At 41.0% G+C, this 25,904-nt stretch overlaps 1 protein-coding gene across 2 annotated transcripts in view; it reads right to left on the bottom strand.

Moving 5' to 3' along the window:
- Positions 1 to 25,904, bottom strand: part of PARVA (parvin alpha) — a 63,439-nt gene that overhangs the window by 21,927 nt on the left and 15,608 nt on the right. The window contains exons 1-4 of one of the 2 annotated variants that reach the window (XM_039725007.1): positions 12,703 to 13,040; positions 1,970 to 2,059; positions 1,800 to 1,870; positions 1,087 to 1,189 (exon numbers count right to left, since the gene is read on the bottom strand). In XM_039725007.1, the coding sequence (XP_039580941.1) occupies positions 1,087 to 1,189; positions 1,800 to 1,870; positions 1,970 to 2,059; positions 12,703 to 12,730 (292 nt within the window). In that variant the 5' untranslated portion in view covers positions 12,731 to 13,040. Of the gene's footprint in view, positions 1 to 1,086; positions 1,190 to 1,799; positions 1,871 to 1,969; positions 2,060 to 12,702; positions 13,041 to 25,904 lie in introns of those variants that run through there. The other variant, XM_039725006.1, reaches the window with a different exon arrangement.

Genomic DNA, 25,904 nt, shown 5'->3' with positions numbered 1-25,904 from the left:
TGCTAACCCCTAATCCTACCTAAGAGACTGCTATCTCCCAGTCCTGCCTAAGAGACTGCTATCTCCCAATCCTGCCTAAGAGCTGCTATCTCCATAGGTTTCTCGCACCTCCTCAGAAATCAGTTTGTGCATAGTCTCACCACAAGACTGAAGATTTAGTAAGCAGAGACCTGATCCACAAGGAATTAAGGGTAATGGAAAAGATTCCTCTGAAATCAGTAAGTGCTAGATCAGTGTATGCATATTTACAGTCAAGCTGCACCTGATACACATTTTTTGAATTTTAGGTGAAGTCACTGGAGGTCTGCCCATGACAATCCAATTGCTCAGTCTGGGCATATCCAGTCCATTGCAATATATTCAACAGCTTAACCATTCATAGAAGGGAATAGTCTGTGAAGTCTTTATTAGAAGTGCTCACATGATGTTTCAAGATTCATTTAGGATACTGGAAAGAAATTTACTGGAGACTTTATGAGCTGTAATAACTACAAAAATGGCTTTCAAGCCAACAGTGTAAAAAGCACGTGCCAACTCTGCATTAGCAGTTTCTTTTCTCTATCTGTTTCTCAGCTGAAGCTCAGATTGCAGTCCACTGGGCACCATTACCTCAGTCATGTTAAAAGCCAGACATCAAACCAGAAAGAAATTCCAACTTTCCAGAGGAACCTTGCGATGAAGAAACTATAGCACGGAACGAGCAGAGATTAAAAACATCCACCATGGTACTGAGACTGCCCTTGCCTTCAAACTTACTTTCCACTTGTAACATGGTGAAGTTTGTGCAGCCCATATGCAGGTAATAAATTTAATAGGAGTGAAAACTGTTGCCAAGACAAGAGCCCTCCCTCTGCAGCAGCCCAGGTAAGCTTTGTGCTGTTCTCATCAGCTGCAGAGCACCACGCGTTGCACTGCAGCCACGAGGGCTGTGCATACAGCCCATTGCTCAGGAGTCTCATAACACAACGCTATTTTTGTATCACTTAGTGGCATAAATGTAAGATGATACCAAGGCTCCTGGGCAGGAACAAGAGATCCACTTCTTGACAAAGTGCCTCAACACTGTGCACGTGTATTTTTTCTTACCAAATAATTTCTGCAATACTTGTCCATCATACAGGTCTTCAGCCAAGTCTTTCACAATAATCCTCTCTCCTACCAACACATCATTAATCCAGTCAATTAATACCTATGTGGGAAACACGAATTTGGCAGTATTATACACTATTCATTTGCAATTTAAACCACATGTCATTTTTCTTAGCAGAAAGAATACCAAAGCTGCAGTGGCTCAAAATACAGTTTGACCTACCTTCAGGAGCAAACAGGAAAGACTCAGGAAGGACTCACCTGAGGTGGCTGTGCCAATGCACCACAAGGTCTACATAAACACTAATTGATGCAGTATTTTCTGGAGTGAAATCATTCTCTTGCTTTCAGTAGCATTTCAACATCTTATTGTGAAGCAAAAGGTGCTGAAGTTGATTTTAATGAAGCATCCTGCTGCAGTTCTAGCTCCAAGAATCAGACAAGGGAAGATCAGCATGATCTTTGATTGGGGGTGGGATGGAACTGAGAGTCTGGACTCAGGATTTTAATAGAAGTTTTTAAGTGTCCCTGTGTCACATCTAGAGAAAGATACTGCCACAAATTACCTCCCCATTTCACTGGGATGCACGCACCACATGGTTCCAACTAATTAATATCTAACTAGTGCTTCCAAGTGTTCAAGTGAAAGAGGCAGGGATGGCATTAAAAATAGTTCCACTTTCCTGACAGTGTTTACATGCTTTCATTACCTTCATTAGTTCTTGCAATTTTGGATCATTTCTTGAATTTGGATCCACCATTGTTCGGACTTCATTTTCCTCTGGAAGGTTTAAAAGAAAAACATTAGAAACTATCCCAGGCACAACACTTCATTTTACATCAAGATTTCATGTTGAGATGTAAAACTTTTGTGAATTACCTAGCATAGTGTCCTCGGGGTCTAGTTCGAATGGAATGGGACTGAGAGGTAAGTTAATGGCATTTATTCCTTCTTCCTGTAATTCAGACACTAGGAAATAAAAAAAGAAAAGCTTGGTCAAAATTCAATTTAATTTTACTTACCATTTCACTCTCACTACAAGTAGCATTAATTGTCTTAGTTTCTTTATAAGAACATGACTCTATTAGATAAGCCACTGCGTGTAATTACAGAAATAAAGTAAAGCTAACAAAAATGGGAGGCCCAGCCAACAAACCTTTACTTGTATGAATACATTTTTCATGGATAATGGCGCTAGAACCAACACAATTACCTCAAATCTCTTCCAGGACATGGCCCATTGTCCTCAAATTTTTAAAAGGCTCACTTGCATGTTAATGGTCCTGACATTTTAACACTAATGAATCATTTCAGCTGAGGGAGATAGTTATTGCTCTCAGTACACCACTGTGGCTCTGGAGATCCTTCAAGTTTAGCTCCTTGGGAAGAGCTGGTGTGGCTGTGCACCCACCCAGGAGTCACCAGGCTGAGGAACTGTTCTGGGCTGAAGGTGTAGCTGCAGCACATTCCAATGTCCAGGATGCTGATGGGTCTGCACTGGAGCAGGCTGCAGGATGCTTCTGGCCTGTGTTCCTGGCCTTTCCTCAGCAGAAATCACAGCAGCAAGACACAGTGCAGGATGATGAACCCACAGAAGGGTTCCCTTAGTGGGCAGTTGAGGTTGAAAAAGAAGTTCACAGAGGAATGGGGAATTGATCTGAGACCCCACAGTCTGGAGATGTTCTCAGGAAATATGGACAAGGTCTTACTCAGCTATAGTCCCCAGATTCTGCAAAAATCAATGTTCTTGAGAAGAAAATACGAGAAAGATTCAGAGAAGTGGTGTAAAGAGAAGCCTGTCACTTGTTCTGTACCCAGTACTTTGTTCATTCCTCTGGGTGACCCAGACTTTAACAGGTTGCAAAGACAAACCCCCCCCTTCACTGCCCAAACATGCCTCCCTAACAGAGGGCAAGAAATACCAAGAGGCCAACACACCATCCTGTGCTGGGCAAGGACTGCCAGCACTGAGCAGGGAGGGAACCAGAGCGGGATCACACGAGTTTGTACCTTGCTTTGTGAACAGTGCAAAGCTGATTTACCAAACCAGGAAAGGGGCTCACTGTCTCATCCATGACCAGGAAGTAATGCTGCTTTGACCACTCAACTTCCAGTGCACACACCCTAAACAGCACCGGTTGTGAGCTCATCTGCTCCAGTCAGAGTTTAAACTTAAATAACTTAATCCAACAATCCCACACATGGCCTGAAGATTCAGGCAGTTGTCCACAGCTTCTGACATGTACTGAATTATCTGACTTATGTGCAGATGCAAGATTCACCATCCAACAATTCAGATTTACCAGCTGATGCTTTCCTCAGTTTATTCTGAAAATCACAGAGACAATTTGGTTTCTAAGAAAACAGAGAACCACTCTAAAGATCTGTTTTGTCTCTGCCCTCATGGCTGCATCATAAGTTAGCTTTACTTCCTTGGTGCAGTAAGTATAGCTAAATTCACATGAACACTGTGATCATCAGTCAGCTGGGGCAATAACAGGACTTAGAAATTTGCAAGTGTTTTCTATGCTTCATGAAATGTTTTGTGGCTGATGAAATGTTTCTATGCATGCTTCAAGGACCTGTGTAGCTGTATTCAAGCATCTATGTAAGACTCACAGCAATAATGGCTGCTAGAATGTTTATTACTTTTAATGGTACAAAAATAATTCTGAAAAATCCACTACCTTCAACACTGACCCCATAACTTCACTCCATACACTCACCCTGCTTATGTATCTGTAACAGACAAATACTGAGCAGCTCTGAAGAGTCATAAACTGATGCTGACAATAATAGTTCCCTCGATTGTTGTATATTCTCTAAAACTGATGGCTGAAAGCTATAGACAAATTAATCCCTCATGTAACTCCACTGAGTTCTGAGGAGTTATAGCAAGGATGAAGTTGGTCTAGCATGTACAATCTCGGGAACTGCTTGCACATTAAGTAATGGCAATTGTTGAAACTGCTAGCACTCCTTAGAGAAAATCACTGTTGGTTTCTTGCTTTCATTAACCTCTTTGATTTTTTTGGGGGGGGGTTCAAAATGATTATGGGCAAATGTCAGCGGGTAGAAAAACTTCCCTGTGGAGGTCCTTCTGCTCTGAAATGTTTAGCTCATGGAGGACTACACACAAAGCTTCCTAGGCAGAAAACGTGGGATTTTTTCACATCAGTCCCAAGGGGGAACATAGTAAGTAAAATCTATTCAAGCTAACTGCCTCCACTGAGCTCTCCTGTCCCAAAGGGCTGGATGCTCTGCTTGGGTGAGACACACTGGGAAAAGCAGCCAGCTCATTTTCCAAGTGAAGGACAGTAGTGAAAGCTTTTGGTTTCTCTCTCCTGCAGGCAGAGCTTGCTGACAATTCTCCGAGGACACTGAGTGGACCTTTCAAGGTGGAAGGTTATGTAAGGAATTCTTTACAAGGCCCACTGAACCTTGCCATACCTGTCCTCTAACATGCACAACATTCTACCTTGAATAACACGACCTCAAACACATTCTCAGAGAAAATAAGAGAAAGCAAACAAACTCCTGCCACATCTTTGCGTGAAAAGTGAACATAAAATACAAACACGACAGTAAGAAATATACATGGGGAACTGAAACATTGACGTGTTCCAGAATGCAAGTGTTCTATTTACTGCCCAGCAGGGGCTCAGCTCTGCTTTCTGTACACAGCTGTAAGCACAGATATTCTGCACACCTGCCAGAGCCATTTGCAGAACCTACCCACCACATCTCCAGATGATCCCAAGAGCCCAAATGGATCCAGTTTTTAGAGAGGACAGCTCCTCATCACCTTTGCTTTCTGCAGTGAACAACCCATGCCCCAGGCTGGTATTAGTCCCATAATAAAGGCTCCCCCTGCCCTCCTGTCCCCCAGGAGCAGAAAACAGGATGGAGAAACCCTGAGACTAACATCATCTTTTTCATTTCTTTCCCAATACTGAAGAGCAGAGAACTGCAGATTAGTAATACTACTAAACAGAGCAGGTAAGCACATGCATTATATCAAGCTGTATGTAAACTGAGAGAAAATGTGTTATGTACTATAGCCTCACTTTCTAAGACTTTAAATCAAGAAAATACCATGACAAATCACTGCTATACACTTAGGTGTTTATAGAGCAACCACAAATATGTGATTGAGGTTAAGAGTTTGCATACCACAGTTTCAGTAGAGGAGTCCATTTTTCAGCTGCTTTTCATTAATTTGTTTTAATTAATTTTCACGGAAATCACTTCAGCAACTTAGTATTTTACTAAAAAGAAAGAACACAGTATTGGGGCAATTTTTGCAGCAGCAGCAATTAACATAACATAATCTAATTTCTTGAACTACTTTGAGAAGTGGCTTTGGAGCATCATTAAGATCTGCACTCCAAGCCTTACAATGTAAGGCACCAGGAAGGGAGGAGGGGATGGGATGTACATGCAGCAGCATGTGGTAGGATGTACCTCTACCACACAGGCTGCCAGGAGCCAGAGCAGTGCACTGGGAGCTGTGGCAATTCCTGTGAAGGACAGCATCCAGAGCTGTGTGCTGGACACAGGGTGTGCTTGGCCACTGGACAAGGCCAGCAATTGGAGCTCAGACCCCCCTGTGTTCCCACCCTCTGCTGTGACTCAGACCCAGCCCAGTTCACCAGCTACCAAGGGGCTTATGCTCATTGTGCTGCCATTGGGAAGATTAGGAACCTCATCCCTTTGGGCATGACAGCAAAATCCAGTCCTTCAGGGCTTTTTTTCAGTCACCATGCTGAGTGGAACTGGGGGAATGCACTTTTAAAGCAAGACCCTGAAAAGCAAGAGCAACATCTGGTCCAGACAAATCTCTGTGGATTGGCAATGTGGAAGTCCCAGTTTTAACTCTGGATGAGGAATGGACATTTCTGCTCAGACTTCTGATTCAGATCCATGTGCCAAATTTCTTATGATGTAATCAAGTGCAACACCACTGCTATCAGCTGTCAACAGACTTCCTCCCATCATGCCAGCACCAAATTTGGCCCCAGAGCCAGGGAGCCCTCGAGCCTGTATCAACAGCAACTACAGCAGCTATTTTAAGCTGGATGGAATTCTTACTGTTTTAGATGCTCTAGGATTACGAGGTCATAAACCTATGCTATCAAATCCAGGCGTGTGCTCCGAGCCAGAGCCTGCCCTGTGATGTGTGCATCCAACTGCCATTGGAGCTGCACATCTGAGAGTGCAGCACTGCCCATACGGCTCAAATTGCCTTAATTCCTCCAGTACATGCAGCCTGTTGCTCCACATTGTATTTATTAGACAGTTTCATTTGGGTTTTTTACTCATTTATTTTGTGTGCTTGAAGGCTTTTTGCTGCCCTATTTAGTATTCAGGGCTTAGAGTTATTCTGATTTGAATGAAACACATCTCATTATTTAACTGAGCTCAGCAATGCCACATCACCCAGTGCACTCTGTGGTTTAGATGTATTTCATATCCATCAGAAGAATCATGAAACAAATACAGCAAGATGCAGAGTAAAACAGCCTCTCCTCTGAGTGCTGCAGCCATGTCTTCCCCATGTAACTGATTCTGTACTTACAAAATTAAAATTACTGAAGTGCTACTTTCAGGAATGGATGAATCCTGAAATCATGCAATTCACTAGAACCAAACCATCATTTTGGAGGAGCACAATGCCACCCTGCTTCTAACCTCAATCTTTCAAATCCAGGACATTTAGATAGGTGCATATACACCTACAGACATATATACATGCGTAACATTTCTGCAGGTCTTCAACTGCCTTTCTTTCTCTAGGTTTAGATAGATGCATATACACCTACAGACATATATATATATGCATAATATTTCTGCAGGTCTTCAACTGCCTTTCTTTCTCTAGCATAAGGGTTTTCCATTCAAATTCCCCAGCATTTTAAGGTTTCACGTACATTGGGTTGGGGGTTTTTCTGTTTTGGTTTGGTTGTTGGTTTGGGTTTTTTTTGGTGGAAGCTGAGATTTGCTGACACTCACATGACTCCAAGAGTTTAAGCTTTCTATAAGAAAGTCAAAATCTCCCTGATATTTTAAACTGCTACAGCAGACAGCAGCTTTACATGTCATCTTAAGCTATTTTTTCCTGGAACAAGCACCTTTTGGAAGGCTAGCTGCAGACACCATATTGCCAGAATAACCCCAGATATTTGTATGTAAGCCCACATTCAAACATGCATGCCTATGCTACATACATTTAGATATGTAGCCAGAAATTACAGCCAGTTTAGAAAAATACTGATTTTCAGTACGAAATGTCTTTACTGCTCTTGTATAAGACAAACAATTATAGCTGAGCCAAATTTAGATGAATCAGGCTTTGGTTTCACATTGCCTTTATTGGGTGCAAATTTCTGGTAAATACCCATGACCTCGATGGTTTGCTTTTGTAACCACTCGTGCACAACAGCAGCTTTAGTTCTACTGCCTTGATAGCCTGTAATGCAGACTTGAGTGTAAATGACTGTATCCACACAGATCTCAGTGGATTTGTGCTGATTTATACCAGCTCACTGGCTCAGCATGACTCCTGTTCCCTCTCACATAATCCAGTTCTATAAACTGATATAATTCCAGTGGGGTAATTCTGGATTTGTACTGGTAAATTAGAAAACTGACCAAAATTACTTAAGACAGCTAGAGAATGAGCGGGGAAAAAAAACAAAACAAAACCATTTTCAAAACGTCATAGTTCAGGCTTCTATAGAATTATATTATTTAGTCAAGCAAACTTACATAATTGCTTTCTGGGCCATCAATCCAAAATGTTAATTTCTAATACCTGTGCATGTGCATCCAATATGTACACAAAGGGAAAAGAAAATATTAATCTAAAATAGTACTGACTAATTTTCTGCAATACATAATTCATTAAACATGGATTCTGGCAGCTCAACTTTAACTCTGAAACAAAAGAAATCCACACAAAAGACAATAAATCTGCATTACACATGGTACTAAAATGATCCAATGGATTTATAGATGTTTACAAGTTTGCAGAGTGTGACACAGCGTCCACCAGAAATTTGATATTCACAGCACAAAACATCATAAACATATGTCTGCAACTACAAAAGGGCCTTTTTATGTGGGGATCATTGTTAAAATTGTCTTCAGAACATAAACCTTAAGTTGTAAATGCTACTCCCCATTTATTCTCCAAGACATAACAAATGAGGGAAGAAAAGCAGAGATATGTTTGTAATTGAAAATGTTTCTCAGGAAATGATCTGTACAGGAACATCATTCTCATTCCATTAACTGCTGACTCCAAGCCAACCATTTGTAAAAGTAAATAAATATGCAAACTGGCTGACAACAATGTGCCTGCCTTTAATGTTTCTGCATTAGTACTCAGTCTCCAAAAAAGAATCTATTTTCTTTTCTCATTTCTCCATTAAACCAAACATGGCATGCACACAAAAGGAACAGGAGTAATGCTGTTCACAATAAAAGATGGGAGAAATGCTATGATTTGATTTTCATGTATGCAAAACAAATTAAATGCCTTTTGCCTTGAACTTTCTCTGAAGTCCAAAGCCACGCTCAAGTACCTCACTGACTAGTTTGCTGTTCCTTTATTTTTTTTGCAATTGGCAGGGGAAAAAAAACCTCCACAGACAGACAGATGTCTGGTTTGGGTAGGTAAAAAACAATGAACCAGGAAGCAAACTCAGTCCTTTTTCAAAAGAGTACATGTGATTCTCTTTTGCCAGCTTCATTAAGCCTTCCATGCTTTCTCATTTCATTTGGGATGAAGGCTCTTTCTCAGAATGTCCCTCTAGCTTCTAAGAGGTAATAAGCAGTGAAGTGCCAAGCTAACACAGATGCCAATCATTCCATTCATTCCTTCTACATATCCTCTCAACACATCTTTTAAAATACCTAAGCAGTATCTGCAGACATTTTGAAAATCCTGTTACCCTACAGGAGTGTTTAAGACCCTACTGAAAAATCCCAAAAGGCAATTTTGGGAACAAATACAGACAAGAGTTCAATTGATGCTGATTCTTATTCCCACTGAAGAACAAACCATGCATATGAGAAATGCTGAGACCATTCCAAGTTCTTATCAAAATGTGCTGTGTGGAATCTGATCCCAAAACAAACTCCAAAGAGCATCAGATACTTTGGCAGGGTGTTTGTGCAACAGAAACATGCAGGTTGTTAGCTGGTCTGCACGTGGTATCCCTACATGGAAAATACTTTATTGAAACATATCCTTTGACAGCAAAGTACTGTTTCCATCAAAATCCAAAAAGGATTTGATGGAAACAAATCTCCTGACAGCCAAGATTTCCAGCTTACTGAGATAGGTACGGAGAGATCTCTGAACTGATTTACTGAGGGATCTCAGAATAACACAGAGTACTTGGGGCCATACAGAGAAGAAGGGAAAGCATTTGTATCCTCCTCACTGACATCTTGATATTCCTCAAGTTACAACAAATCTGCAGGTAGCAATACCCAGAAGAGAAGCAGACAGACCTCTTGGTGCAAGTGGAGGCAATGGCTCTTCTGCCATGCTCACCAGCTTGCTGCAACAATTTTTTCCAAACATTATGGAGTGGAGAAGCAGATTTTACAGGGCTGACTTGCCTCATTTTGTGAATCACCAACCAGCTAAGAGCAGCTATTCCAACATCAACAAGAAACATTCATGCAGAGAAGACAAAACCAAGGATCTGTTCCAAGAAGTCTTTCCCAGCTCAACAAGTTCTAGCTATTCCTAAGGGAAAACCCAAAAATAGTTCTCAGGAATGTGAGGGCACACTAGTAGCAGGCTGAGGATTTCCTGAATTTCTTGCTCTTTTCTTCTTGTGTATATAAGCCTGGTTTCTGAAGGAGAAAAAGTTAAGAGAGACCCACTGCATCTCAGTGATCTAGATTTCTTGAAAGAAATGGAAAAAAGACTACTTTTACTGGAAAGTTAAAGCTCCTTCTCAGAGACTAGAAACTGGTTTATGGGTCACACATTGTCCCCATTTTCAAACTGCAGTTACTAGAACTACTTGTGTTTTGAGATAGGCATCTCATCATCTTCAAGGAAAGACTCTGTAACAAAGGACTGAAAGATTTTTAATAAGTGGTCAAGCATTTCTACATCTCAGAAGGAAAAAAACCCAAAACCATGTTAGTATCTTATGAGAGCTTCTCATGCTTCAAGACCTTTCTTTACTATCAAAATCAACCAGGATGAAGTCTGGGGTTGACTCCAAGGCAAAGCAGCAAACACAAGAAAGACGGGATAAGAGTCACCTGAAGAAATTAAAATAATAATGAATTCAAATATGTAGATATATTACTTATTTGCATAACTGGTAGTTTGCAGTCGACTTTTTGCTACCTTCTGTGTCAGTCCTGAGTATCTAACTGTGGTTCTCAGATTCAGCAGCAGAATTGACTTGCAACATCTAATTCTGTTTTTCCCCTTGACTTTAAAGATTTTGAATTGCCTGCTATGTTTAATATTTGTGCCTAACACACAGATTGTTTCTTAAAGTCTCTGCAGTATGTCCTAGGGAATTGGAGTTTATAGTCAAGGACAGAATCAGGATCTAATTTGGGAATTGGGATCTACAGGCAGGCCTTCAACATGGCAAAAACAGGCTGTGGCTTTGGCTGGATCAACAGAAACCCAGCTACATTCTGAAAGAGAAAGGGGTGGATTTGGTAAAAGATTGCAAAATGAAACCTTAAAATGGAAGAAATGTATCTTCTAGCATCCTGAAGGCTAAACTGCCCTTCAGGGCTCTCTGGGCCAATGTAGAGGTTAACATGCCCTTGACAGCAGAAAAGCTTCAGGCTTTGACTGCTACAGCAAGGACCTGAGAAAAGGGAAACTTCCTTATCTCACATGAGTGTGCATTGTCAGGCTGCACACTCATGTGTGGAGCCCCTCTGCTTTTCCCAGCCATACAGCACTAAGAGCTAGTTCAGGGATGAGAAGGATATATTAGGGCTGTCTGTGGAAATCCCTGGCTAGAGGGAGGACTTTGGTCAGCTGGCATAAATCACAGTGTGGTGTGATCAATAGTGTGGCTGTCCTATCCTCCTAAAACACATTTACACAAAAGTGTAAGATGATGATGCAAGACAGGACTTTGGTAGCACAAACTAGAAATTGGGTTGGGCTTAGGAAAGCAGAATTTGTTCTCAATTTGCACAGGAAATAAATCAACACTTTCCAGCCTAGGTTTTCAAATCCCTTAATCAGAATTAATTCATTTAACACAAGAAAACAGCAGTATCCTCATTCTGCTGCATAGGAAAAAACCACAATTCTAGTTTAAGGAATACATCTACATGTTTCCTTTCTGGAAACAAATTGCACTTGTAAAATGGTAGCCTAGCACTTAAAATACAGCCTTAAAAGCTCATCTGTAATGTTACACTAGCTTGACAGAGCAGACAGGAATACCTGTACCTTTTGCTTTCCAAACCCCTGTCATGGCAAAGAAAACACCCTTTTTTCCCTATAAACCTGTAGTAATGACTTTCATCCAGCCCTGTGGCTTGCCCTTCATGGCCCTGCCTGGTACCCTCTGTGCATTCCTAATTTTGCTTATTTCCTTATAAAATCAAAGCTGCTCCAACTTCCAAATGCCCTGTCTAAAACAAACCACCTGCCTGAACTGTCCATCTGATTGAGGTGTTCCTGTGAAGATCAGCATCCTAAGGGTAAAGCCCCAGCTCTGAACTGCACATGCACTGCCACTGTCTGCTCCCAGAGATCTCAAACACACGGGAATTTCGGAGCAGCGCCTGGTACACCTGTCAAGAGCTGTCAGAAAGGGAAACATCCCTGTGTGAACTCCTACCTGCTGCATGCATTTCCTGGGTTGCTGTCATTGTCAGTGTATCAATTTCATCACGAGGAACAATCACAGCAACAGTACCTGTGGCTGTATTTCCTGTCCCACTTTGCAGGTGGGCATACCTAAACCTGCAGCTCAATCATCAACATAAATAACCTCAAATGGGTTTTACTGTACGGCACTAACACATTTGGAGCTTCCCCAAAATAATCTGCAGCCTTCAGCTTTGATGTTGTGAGTTTGTGCTCCTGTTCCTCTTAGAATGTGCATAGTACCATGAAGTTTTCATTTTAATAAGCATGAATATTAAAACTTACTGACTGCATAACACATAGTCCGTTTGAAAATTTCTATCCCAAGCATGCTTTTGACTACAAATGACACCTCGCCCTGAGTGGAAATTCAGCTGATAAAAATCACTATTTTCACATTGGAGCCAGTGTTACCCAAAGAGAGTATTTGTACCAAACCAAAGCTAATAGAAACACATAATCTTATGAAACACCACAGGATGAAACAGCTAATTCTATTTTATATTGCAGAAATACTTTCATGGAATAACATTAAATATTAACAGACTGCTGTATTTTCTTCTTCCTTTACCCAGGAAAAACAAAGTCTGACGCGAGTAAGAAGAAAATAAACTCTCATTCTTATCTTCAAAATATTGCAAACCAAAAATAACTACCATTGTAAAAATACAGGTCAGAAAGCAATAACCAGAAAAGCAAAACAAGCAGATGAGTCGGTCTGGGCTCCTACCTTTAGGGCAAAATGCTCCACAGCCCATCGTAGGGTCGCTGGGCCACCCTCATAGTGCATCCCAGGGGGAACTGCAGTCCTTGAGGTGCTGGAAGCCCCTGGCAGGGCCCTGGGCTGCTGCTCTTCAGAGGAGCTGGTTCACTTTCGAGCCTGTTTTCCACCAGAATGGTCCAAGCACATCACAACTCCTGGCTCAGAGCATCGCTTCAGAACAAGCGACTGACTGCCTATATAATTTAATATGATGCCACATGAGACTCATAGACCATCTGCAAAAGAAACTAAATCTGCTTTTTGCAGCTTGGTGAGTTGCGTTCTGAAGGCTGGGATGCAGTTTTGATTGTGTGCTTTTGTTATCAGTCATACAACTAAACAAAGTGCTCAAAGGGCAAGTGCAAAACACACGTTTTTAGCAATCCCAGTCTGTTTCTGTTCTGGGTAACTTGTACCTTTTCCCCTTGTAACTGAATAAAGTCACAGGTCCCCTCAAAGCACAGGAAAAATCTACGCATAGACACTGCAACATTGGATGGGAATTTCTTTATCTTTTTTTTTGTTTTTGTTTGTTTTGTTTAGTTTTCGTTGTTGTGAAACAAAGTCTGATCAACAGGAGTTACTTGAACCCTGTTGTCTGAATTGAGATGCACATATGATATTACCAAATATTACCAAATTCAGATCCTGATCACAGTATTCTTTTCTCTACAAATAATTCCCTACTGAAATAATTAGCAACACTCACATGGAACAAGGACTAAGCCCTGAAACAAATGAAAACATATAAAAAAAGCTAAAAAGCAGAGGAAAGGAGAGGTATGAGCCATCAAAAAAATAATAAACTACTGGTAAGAAATAAACTAGTTTTATGGTCTATGGGCTCTTCCAAAGGGGGACAGTAATGAAAATATAATCTAAAGCAATTACTTACTTGGGCTAAAAATCAAATTCCTATGAAATTTTCTACAGACTAAAACTTTTCAGAAGATATAAAATGTCTAAGTGCTTGTTTCAACTTGGAGCACAAGGAGGGAACTGACACATCCCTGGCTCATTTCTAAGTCATGGAAAGTAGTTACCTTTCTAATTTCCAATGGAACTCCATTTAAAATACCTGTGCTAAAAGACAAGTATGTTGAATGGAGTGGTGTTTACTGTTTAGGGTTATTCAGCTGTGCTACACAACATTCCTCCCCCAGGTTTCCTATCAGATGTGACTCCTTGCAGAAAAAGTCTCAGAGCTCTCATCAGTGTTCTGACAGCACATTCCTTGCCAGTTTGAAGGAGTCTCTGATACACACTGGTCTGAAGCTTTTGGGTCACTCCGAAAAGCAGCTTTCCCTTCCAACATTTCTATTTCATGCTGCACTCACAAGTAGTAATGGGGCTCTCCATTCTCACTCCTGGAGTCCCATTGCCTTCTGGCACTGAAAACCTGCATTGCTGGACTGCTGAATAACAGCTTTCAGTTACAGACAATACTGAGCTGGCAGTTCTTTACCAAGCTTTCCTTTCCTTAATTTCTGAATAGAATCATAAGTGTCCCACATACTTTATTATGGCAATCCTCTTTGGGACACAAGTACAGCTAAAGGAAAACAATGCTTCACTTGAAATGTCAAGAAGGATGCTGAAAATTATTATATATTAAGAAAACTGATGAAGTCTGAAGTCACAGCCACCTGCATCATCAATTAAATAACTTATTTTATAAGTGATTATTTACATCTGTTCATAAAATAGTATTTTTTTGCATGCACAGAAGTAGTTATTTTACAAAAAATAGTAAATGAAATTTGTTTCTTTTATGCTGAGTTTTTATACCTACAGAAGCAGACAAAAGATCATGCCCAGGAAGTAGGGGAGGTTACAGCAGGGTAAGAAGGCTGCAAATTAGCTAAAGCAGAGCTCTTTCCTCAGAGGGTATAACATGGCAAGAAGCTGAAAACTTCAGCAGGTCTGAAGTGCACAGCCCGGGGACCCAGTAGAGGAATTTCTATTCCTTCTCTCTGTAATTCATTTTCACTTGCCACAAACATAAACTCAAGCAGGGCTTGATTTCTAATTCCTGTAATACAACAACAACAACATCACCTTTCAAAAAGCCTGTGCACTTCTCCCTTCCTTTAGCAGAGACCACTGCAGGGAGAAAACCCAGCACACTGGCAAGACGCTTTGGGCCTAGAGTTTCCCAAACTGTTCCTAAGGGCTCATTCTCAACCCTGCAATTTTCAGCTTTGTAAAAACAGAAATACAGCCAGGGAGGACTAAAGTCTTATTCAAGCCGTTTTGGCCATCAATACAGGAAACAATTCAAAGGCAACATGACACTGATAGCTTAATTTGTGAAAATGGATAAATACTGGATCTGCCACATAGCACATTAACCCATGTAACAAATAAATACAGAAATAGCACTGCAATACTTGGTTAAAAGGTTTTGGTTCACAGAGGAGGAAATTCAATTAAAGCATGTAATGTCAATTACTGTCATTTGTAATTTTATTTTGCTTCCCTAGAAACAATACAGATGCAGGATTCTAAAGTTACCTGCATGTTTGATGCAAATGGGATAAAATTATCTAGGTTCTGAGAAAATCCAGATAGTAGTAGGGAAAAAACCCACAGTTTTACCTAACCTCACTCGTGGATCTTCTTCAGAGTGCTGGCCACATGAGAACTGACAAGCCTTCCATTTAAACACATAAGCCAACAACCCAGACCTGAAACAGGACTTTTATATTTCAAAAATGAGGTTAAGTCATCAGAAAGGCTGGGAGGAGAGCAGCTGCTTAATTCTCAGCTACTGCAAAGGGGCACAGCCTTACTAAAGGGTACAGAAGAGCACTGACTGATATCAGAGAGAATTCACCTTACTGTTTACACTGATTGATTCCAATTGGAAGATTACAGGCTCACGTCCTTAATGTTTCTGTCTCCTTCACTCTGCTCTGTGTAAAAGTGACAAAGACTAAAAGCCACGTGGAAGACTCCAAGCATCTCACCAGCACAGAAACAAACACTGCCAAATCTCATCAGTCCCTTTTTCCCTTTGCCACAGGAAATGTGCTGCAGCCTCAGCACCCAGTTCTATTTCACACCAACAGCTGTGCAGCAGCAGAGCTCAGTGCTGCACAGGAGCATCCTACCCACAGCACATTCTGCTGAAGTCAGGAAAGAACATAAAAAATTAATTAATTAAAGTAATGTTGGTGAAATAAATGCCAGGCGTCTTTCTACCTTGCAAATGATGATATGAGCTACACCAGAACTAGCAGAAAATCTGCTGTAAAGACCTCCAAGCCATTTTCCTTCAAGCATCCCTGCTTCTAAATATGGAAGCATCCTACCTTTGAAAACCCATACCTTCCTCAATAGTGTAATGCTACAGTAAAATGATGATTAGAATGATAGGAAAGAGCTAACAAAAGAAAGACGAAATCAATCAGATGCTTTCTTATGCCTCTAAATGATACACATAAATCGTGTCTATCAGGTTTCCCCAGGCTATTTCAGGAGCAAGCAGAACACAAAATGATGCAGATTCATTACAAAAAGTCTAAGTCTAATCTACCTGAATTTAAAATGCCAGGAATCATGTAAATGGAAGAAAAGATGACAGACCTTGCATGTTATACATAAGCAGAAACAAGAGTCATATGAACTGGGAGTCACACAAAGTACTCATTTACCAAGAAATGACAGGTGAGATCCCTGGCAGTGTCAACATCTACTGGTGTAACTGCAGTGAGAACAGACGTGTCTCCAAACTGCCCTTGTGCCTTCCCATACCTTCCAGAGCATGCCATGACCCTGGCACTTGGGACTTCAGGGGTGGCACGGAGGGTATGGGTGACATTTAACCTCCCCTCTCCACTCACCAGGTAAAATCCAAAAGAGAAGAATTCCAGCACAGGCTGTGTGATGCAAAGAGAGCAGGTAGATACCAGAGTTATGTTTTTGGACATAAATTAAAACTGTGTTCTTCCCAAATAACACATACATGCTGACAAAAGTAATTTAAAAGGGTCAATCCCAACTAGATCTAGGTGGCAAATGCAAGAAAATGAGACTCTTGAAAAATAAAATGCTCCTGATGTGACACAGTTAACCTCTAATATAACTGACATATGGCAAAAAATGCATTGACAAGAACCTGAGGAACCCCAGCTTTCCCAGAATGTTAATATTATTTGCAATGCACCTTGCAAGGTCCAAGTGTTACTCAACACAGGCAGGCCCATTGCCTTTTTCCCTAAACACACAGGAGAGTGATGTTATACCTATAAATACACACACTATTCTGTGCCTCGTATCATAAACAAAATCTTTACAACAGCCATACATGCACACAAAATTGGATCATTTGGAACACTCCGTGGTACAGCCTCTCTCTCCTAAAAGGCCAGGCTCATTCCCTGCCATTAAATCAAGACACATTCAGGTCTAAAACCTTCACCTGGAGCCAACTTCTTGACTTGCCATGTGCTGACATTTTAAACTGAATGCAGGAATATCTCTCCTCTCATTTTCTAAGCTATGCTGGATCAAAATCTAAACATCAGCAACACTCCTGAAAATACAATAAGAACCTCAAAGTCAACAGAATCTCAGCAGCATAAACCCAGTACGCAGATCAGACCTAAATCATAACTCCTGCAGATTTCTCTTGTGGCACAAAAATATTACTCAGCAACAGGCAACAGAATTGATTACCAAATAGTTTACTCAGTTTTATGTCATTATTTCTCAAGTGGAAAAAGTACTGACTTTCAGGGATGCACTAAATTGGCTCAAAGTTTGTGCTAGAGCAAGAGGAAAAAACCCTTGATTTATAGACCTGCACATTAACAAGTGCCTCTTTCTTGTTACTCTCTCTGCCTTCCATTTAGAGTTCAAGTTACTGGAGTTGGATTTCCTCTAGGCCTGGGCCCTATTCAGTGCCTGCATTACTACCCCAATTCCACTGGAGATTCCATTTCCAGAATCCTGCCAAGCTGGCAATATGGTTCCTGAGAGACTACTTTGCCTGACATGCAGTAAGCTATTTATTGACACACCACTGTTCCCATTCAGCTCTGCACCTAAGCACTGAACTGGATAGCAGTTCCATATGTTGGATCTGTTACACTTCTCTGGAAAATTATATTACTTTGGGTAAATAAAAAGCTAAGAGCAGCAGGAAAAATATCATAAAAATGCAGCCGAATTTGTTTCATCCTGCCTCCATCAGCAAATTTGGTCTATGACCTCTGCATATGAGTCATGCAAGTGCTTTAAAACTTGCAGTGATTTATATTTTCAGGATAGGAAGTTCAAGGCTTATATTTCTGCTCCCCTACCATACATTATTATTCTTTATACACAATTTCTTGATAATTATCTATCTAAAATATATAAGCATCTTTTTTTCCTACTTTGTGGTGCACATTAACCAAAACCATTCATCTCAATAACCAGTCTCTGGGTTCTTGGCAGAGCAGAGCTGAATGTGTAGGTTATTCCTGGAACCATTCTAGGCTGATGCTCTCATCACAGTTTTAGTCATGGAAACAGGCATCCACCGAGACAGGCATTGTTTGTTAAAAAGGAAATTCCTGGCATATCTGTGAGAAATGAGGAGTCATACCAGTTAAAAATATAATATTTGCATAGGGGTGTTCATTAGAAGGAAGGCTTCAGTCTGCTCTACAATTCAGGTGATGCTTTTTGGAGATTTGGGCTCGTGTCCTGCTGAAAGGCCACTCTGTATTCACAGTCACTCTGCAGCACAGCTTTGGTCCATGAAACTTCCCTTCATACAAGAGCAACAAGTTCTCTTCAAGCTTTGAGGAGATCTAGTAAAAGAGCTGACTTTCCAGTTTCTCTAAGCATTTTTAGTGGGGCTTTTGGATCCACAAATCTGCATTTTCTACAGCCCATTTGACCTTTACCACAACATTTGCGAGGTTATGAGGAGGGTCTCACTGCCTTGAAAGGGATAACTTGCTCTCCTTGTGATTCAGCCCCATGAGAAGCACAGTGCAGCTCTAGCCATGGATATGTGACTTCACCATGAGGGACCAACTCTGAATTGCTGTAGTGGTGAGCTGCCACTTATCAAGCACTCTTTGCCTGACTTCCTGTAAAATTCAGCAAAGAGTCCCTTCACTCAATAACAATGTAAAAATCAATCTCCACAGATAAATTTTTTGCAGCTCTGTGTCTTCAGCACTTGCCTCTGTAGGATATTTCAAGACAGCAAAAGCAAAGTGTCTCACTCTTCAGAGTCTGGGGAGTTTGTGTGACAATGGTGTTTATCCTCTTTGCTCTCGTGGATTGGTCCTGCCCAGACAATGAAAACCTTTTCATCTCATCTCTCTGGAGTACTAACAGAGATCAATAATTCTGCTTTATCAAATGGAAAATCTCTGGGGTCTTGTGAATCATGTGCTGGCAGCTTTATTTAGATGGAAATCTATGTTCATCCCTGGGAAGCCTTGCTTTATAAAACGATTTTCTGTAACATTCAGACTTCAGTTGATCTTTCAAATAATTTCTAGGCTGAATGAGTTAAAACACAGGTGAAGTTTCCCTGCTGAATGATCAGCTCAAGCACAAAACCTGACCTGACAGATCTGGATCAGTTTTAGAAGTCGGCTGCAAAATGTTACATCAGTGAGCAAGTTAATCCTAACGCAGGACCTGAAAGCTTCTGTTTTTCTTCAAATGTTTCCATTTTCATTAGTACTACAGGGCATGTCAGGCGAATCCTGCCCTTTGTTACTTGTGCAGCCCGATTGCAATTAAGCTAACAAGTCTGCCGTAGTACAGGATGGTGTCCAAACCCTTTTCATAGCTGTGGTAGCTCAGGAAGAAGAAAGCAAACCCTTAATTTGTCACTGAGGTAAGCATTTATCGACTGTGGGACCAAAGCAAGGTCAACACATCTCTGCTGTTTCAGAACTACAATGGCACTTTAAGCCTCCTGATACCACTTTGATGCACACAATGGCCATTATCACTATTTCATGAATATGAGAACGGACACAAAGAAAAAAAATGAAAGAGAATTTGCATGCAGCCTCAGAGCAGAACAGGATTAGTGCTCAGAGGCTGCTGCTCCCAGGCACGGGCTCAGTCCCCACATCCATCACTCTCACCCACATCCCTCTCCCCTCACCCACTGTCCTGATTCAAGTTGATCACCTCCTCAACGCTGCTCTCCCCTCCCAAGGCCCGTGTTTGTTATCTCCTTTCCAATCTCCCACTCTGGTGCTGCTCCTGCCACTTCATCCCCACGGCTTCCCCCTTCTGCACCCTGCAGCTGCAGGCATAGAGCCAGAGCTGTTATGTCCAAGTGATCTTGTTTTCCAGACCCCACAGGGAGCAGAACCAGATAGGTAAATGATGAAAAACAGTGCCCCATGTTGCCAATCTAATTTATCATATTTTGAATGCAGGTATTAAAAATATGAAAATTATCACTGACTCCCTCTTGTCCCATTTAGTGGCACCTTAGACTGGTCATTTGAACTTTGCCTTAGAAATCTGTTTCCAGAGTTAACTGCTGATTTTACATTACATCCTAGATTGAGTATTTCTCACCATTATCTCCAGCCCTCTCTGTTCCCTGTGAAACATTGCTTCCTGTCAGTTTCTGAAAAGTCTTTAAACAATATTATGAAGATAATCTGATAGTCTGTGCTTCTAGAAACCAGTGTAGGCAGAACCAAATTCAAAAGCACTCCACAGGCACAAAAAAAAAAAAAAAAAAAATTAAATTCCTGGATCAATCAAAGCTTAGTTCAAGAAAGGGAAGATGCTGCCTTCAGTAGTGAGAGGAATCTAGCACCTTGTGAAAGAGCACGGGGCAGGCAAGCCGTGCTGCAGAGCAAAGAGGAGATTCTCAGCTCCCATCCAGGTTTATACAATTGCAGCCCAGGGCAGGGGAGGCCAGGGCTGTGCCCCACCACAGAGCACCTGCATGCAAATGCAGCAGCCCCAGCTCAGGGGCTCCAAGGGAACCACTTGCCGTAAGTAAATGCACTTTGACAGCAGCTCCTAATAAGAGGAAGGAAATGAGGGAGAGAAAGAAAAGTGATAGGAGACAAAAGGACTTCATAAAACAGGGCTTTATTGCTTTCATTTGCAGCATTTTCCCTTTGTTCTGTTGAGCCTTCCAATTCCAGATACTGCACAAAAGAGATACCTGTCTAAAAAAGTTTATTTCAATCTGAAACTGACTTGTAAGATGCTTCACTAATTCAACAGCCCATTATCAGGAGTAACAATGAGCTACCTCTAATTAATTTGGTGCATCCTTTGCTTCTGATACCAATCAAATCAATATTAATGGGGAGTTTGTGCTCTCTCATTACAGCACAAAAAGGGCACCAATCTTCTCATGAAGATTTTTTGGACCATAAACTGTGTTTGAGGTCAGCATAGCTGGCTTCTTCCCACACCCTTTTTTTCAACCAGGATGGAAAAAATATATAATGACGTGCTATTTAGTACCTGGATAAAAATCTACACTCAGGCTGCCTACACCAAAAGACTGAAACCAGTTCAATATGAAGAAATCTCAGTCTAAGAAAATAAAGACTTTAGTAGCTCGCAGAGCTCAAATTAAACACTTAAATAGGTAACACTAGATATTTCTCATGCTGCCTCACATTTCTCTATTTATTTTTATCTGCAGGATCAGGCGTGTTAGAGAGGGAGCCTGGTAAGAATTGCCTCAGCCATCATTCTTGGTTACTTACATCTGTGGTCAATTTTCCACACTTTCTTCCATAAAAGGTAAACGAGGCACTGTACTTGCAACAGGATAATCTAAACAATATGAACAATGTTACTGTTGAAGACCATCTGGCTCATCAAGCACAGCTCCAGACTTTTAACTCCTTGAATAAAGTGTGGAACCCCGCAGTGGTTTGATTTTTTTTTATCCAAAATTCATTTTTAAAATGGTAAAAGTTGAGGTCCTGGGGACATGAGGGATTCGGACAGGGAGAAAATTTCAGTTTCTGGTTTTATCCTTTTTGTATCTATGTATGTTGCAATCCAGGCTACATAGAAACACTCAGACGTCAAATTTTTTTATTAAAAAAGCCCTCCACGAGTAACTGGTATGTGTGCGGTTGGTGTTTCAGAGGGGAGGCAAGAGGGTTAAGTATTTCATAATTCACTTCAACTTAATGGCCTGATTCTACCACTTCTTAAAAGGTAATAAAAGTCAAAGAAGGGTCACCAGGAATTAGAGGAAAACAGGGGGGAGGGGTAAGGGTGAATGCGACCAAAGAAGGCTTTTGCTAATTGTACACACGATTTCTTATCTGTAGATAAATTAACAAGTGGCTGCTCTCTGGGAGAAGAAGGAGACAGCAGCGTAGGAACAAAACAACCTGGAGGAGGGCGAGCCAGCAGGGAGAACACAGCGATCCCCAAGGTCCAAAGAGCAGAAGAAGCACTGCAGCTGGCTGTGCCCCATCCTCCAGGGGCCAGCCATGGCTCTGTGCCTCAGTTTCCCCAGGCAGACACTCCCAGGGGAGCAGTGCCAGGGCTCAGCTCTGGGAAGGGCAGCCAGCTCGTGGCTTACAGCACAACAGACACACAGGAGTTAAATATACTTACACTGCCAAAAGGCCACAGACTTCAAAACACGCTTGGTTTTCAACCGAGCAACAGAAAGAATTAGATTTTGTCGTGGGCCTCTGCTCAGTTTTTGCCTAGCTCCCTCATTTCTCAATTCTGTGATTTCTCTGTGCACAGAGTGGGTTAAAAAGCCCTGTAAGTGTTGGCTGTAACAGGGCAGGGCTTTGGTCCTCAAGAGGGTTGTTATCCTCCAAAGAAGTTTTAACGGCATTATAAAAACCAAAACAAAACAAAACAATAAAAACATCCAAAACAAAACCAAAAATCCACAACCAACTGGTTGTTGAAATACTTCAATGCTTTTTATTTAATTTCTAAACATATTTTTGGAAAGGAAAGCAAAGAAAATGAATTAGACCATAGTTGGATTTTTTTTCCTTTTGGTAAACACAAAAATTAATTTTCATATTCAGCAGTTTCTTGCTTTAAATTCTGCATCTTGCTTTAACTAGAAACACCAGCCTATCTGATTTCTAGGTAGAGCATACACAGGGCTGAACCTTCCCCTACAGTAAGTTCCTCCAGCCACTCCCAAAAACATGTGCCCACAACCCTTTTTCAAAGTCTACTCTAATTTAGATCTAATTTTCATTGAAGCTAATATATCATAAGCCCACTGCAATATGTACTGACATACATATGTTGAATTCTTGACTTACAAAATAATTTTAAGATGCAAGAAGGACTTTTAAAAATTATTTTTAAAGAAATTGTATTTAATATATGCTCATGACTCATCAATTGAAAAGAAAAAGCAATGTTACAGTAAGCAAGATCAGGCAGTTTTATGATTAATGGGGTCAAAAAGTTAGAATTCATGTTTAAAACTTTGGTTACTCACACTGAAACAATTAACCCTATCTACAGAGCATCAGGCCCCAAAAAACAAAGCAAAATTTCAGAAAGAACACCACTTATTTTGGTGTGTGCTCCTTCCCTTCAAAAACAGAGCAACAGATTTCACCCATTTATCCAGAGATTCTCTGGGTGTAACTCTTCCAAAACAAACGTTGCATGGAAGCCCGAGTGTTCGAGTACAATGTGGAAACTAGGCTTGCCCCAATGGCTATTTTGCTGCAAAAGCATCCTGTTTTCTGCGGTCCCAACTGGAAGTCCCTTTCCTCCTACCTGAGCTAATATTAGGATTTGAAAAATGAAAACAGAAGTCAATTGACCAACGAGGAATCTGCTGCCGAAACCTCCCGTGCGCCGGTTACAAAAGCGCCTGCCAACTGCGTCGTAGCACAGAGGAAAATCATTCCTTTCAATTTATTTTGCTGCTTACTCGACCGAGTGCTCATGATAGCGAGCATCAAATGCACTGTAAGCAGCTCCTGGATTTTAATTAAGAGCATTCCACAGGAATAATGCTAACACGTGCTGAGTGATAAACATATAAGCACTAATACTGTTCTGTAAAGCCTTAAATTGTACGCTCCGCTGCGCTGGATTTAAATCCTAGAAGACACTGGCACCAATTGCTGGGATTACAACTTTCAATTAAACCTAGAACTAAATTACTGGATTTCAAACCATTTCTTTAATCCACACCTGTCTGCTAAGCCTTTCACCACATTCACACTTAATAACCCTTAACATTTTTCATCAAGAATGCTCAAAGGTCCTTCCAAATTTAATCCCCATCACCGCTCCACTTCACACATCTGGAAACTGAGGCACACAATAATTAAATATCCCAAACTAATGCAGGAACCTGTGCCATGACCACTGCTTTTGAAAGGGGCAACTGCACCTTGTTCCAAACTTGTTGATCAATCTCACTCCCACATGATCACCATCTCTTGTGCAAGTATTCACGTGGCCTTATGGCAAATAATGCCAGGAAAGAGCTTCAGATTAAAACTGAGGGATAAAAGGAGTTACATGCATGTAACTGAACACAGCTAAGTCTGTAGCCATTATTTATGAGGCACCTCTAGGCTAGGTGGGCACCTTTCTAGACTTTTTCTAGACCTTTCTATATTGACTCAGCACAATGAGAGCCTACAGCTGCCTTTGAAAATCTCAGTCATGTTCCCATCTATTTGAAAAGAGATAAAAGAAGAAAACAAAACCAAAATATTTTTCCTCCTGATTCAGGACTGTTCTCTATTTGAAAAAGTAGTTAATTGCTTTTCTAAATAATGTTAAGGTTACTCAATCTCATCAAGAAGCATTTAGCCAACATATGAATTTCATATAGCAAAATACTCAGATTTTCTTAAAACCTCATGCCCATACTCTTGTCCACACCACAGCTGAAGAGCTGCATGGATGCTGTGCATGGTGGAAAACTATGACACTGGGGAGAACTTTGCACCTGCATTTCCACACCTAGAGTGCTGTGCCCAGTTCTGGGCCACAAAGGTGCTTAGGGACCTGGAGCATCTCTCGTGAGGATGAGACCCAAAAGTCCCAAAGCTCTGGTGCACTCAGAGATTCTCCAACTCAGACATGTTGAGATTATTGAGAGAACTGGAGAACAGAAGCACAGAACAGGACAAAGAATCTGCTCAGCCATGCATACCCTCAACTATTCTCTACATGCACAGACATCAAATAACTAATTCAAATTAAAGAAATCTAAGCCAGATGCACATACACAAACACCTCATTCCTTTCCTGCACTCCTACTAGATTCATTTAGTAGCCTGGTAAAAAGTAGTCAATTGAACAAATATGCTCTGGGCATAAGACCTGTCACAAATCAAAACTATTGAGAATGATTCTGTCTTTATCCCGATGTTTGATATATTTAATTAGGTTGAAATCCTTGTAAACACCAGGAAGTAAATGGCCCGAGTATTTTGAGAAGTGTGAAGCTAACATGCATCACTTCTGAGGAAAAAAATTATCCTCTCCTTTTCTGGTTGTCATTACAAAGTAGCTAGTAGTTTCTTGCAGGTGAAATCCCTGAAACTGCATACTCTAGACTACTACTCTGTAGTAACTGCTTTGAAGCAAAAATAAAAATTCTTGGGTTGCAGCTTCTTGTGCTAAGGTTTCCATATCAGTAACAATGTATGTAACACTTTTAAAGCCTGATGAACTGGAAGACAAGGAGGACTCTGCTAGCAAACACAATATCCCTTACAGTGCCTGGATAAGACAACTGAAGAAAACCACTGCAGCTGCTTATACTGTCTCTAGGTTTTGGCATTCATTATTTAAGTTCAGTGGAAACTGTTCAGCCTTGAAGTAGACTGACTCATGCACTTTAACTTCCAATTTCCTGCAAACAATCCATTAGTTTTTGGCAAGTTTCATACTGCACAGTACTTCCCTGAAAAGGGCAGCTCCCAAACTCTTCTGATTTCAGCAGCGTTTTTTCAGCTTAATGAAAGTAAAATTTGTACTTGTGCCCTCACAATACTGAGTATGATCCCCACCTGAGCATGTCTCACACACTTATCAAAGGCAGATGAATGAGTTTGCTCAGAAAGATTCTTTTCAAATGTACTTGCATAAATCCTACTGGGCTGTACTGATGGGCATTTCTCAGAGCTTAAATGTGCACTGTTAATTTTTACCTGACAAGGAAAGCAAAAGAAATATTTTCACACTAC

This window comes from Passer montanus, unplaced genomic scaffold, assembly GCF_014805655.1.
Source record: "Passer montanus isolate IOZ18808 unplaced genomic scaffold, ASM1480565v1 scaffold54, whole genome shotgun sequence".
Lineage (NCBI taxonomy): Eukaryota > Metazoa > Chordata > Aves > Passeriformes > Passeridae > Passer > Passer montanus.
Note: the sequence above shows the minus strand (reverse complement) of the source record. Positions and strands in the feature narration are given on the sequence as shown.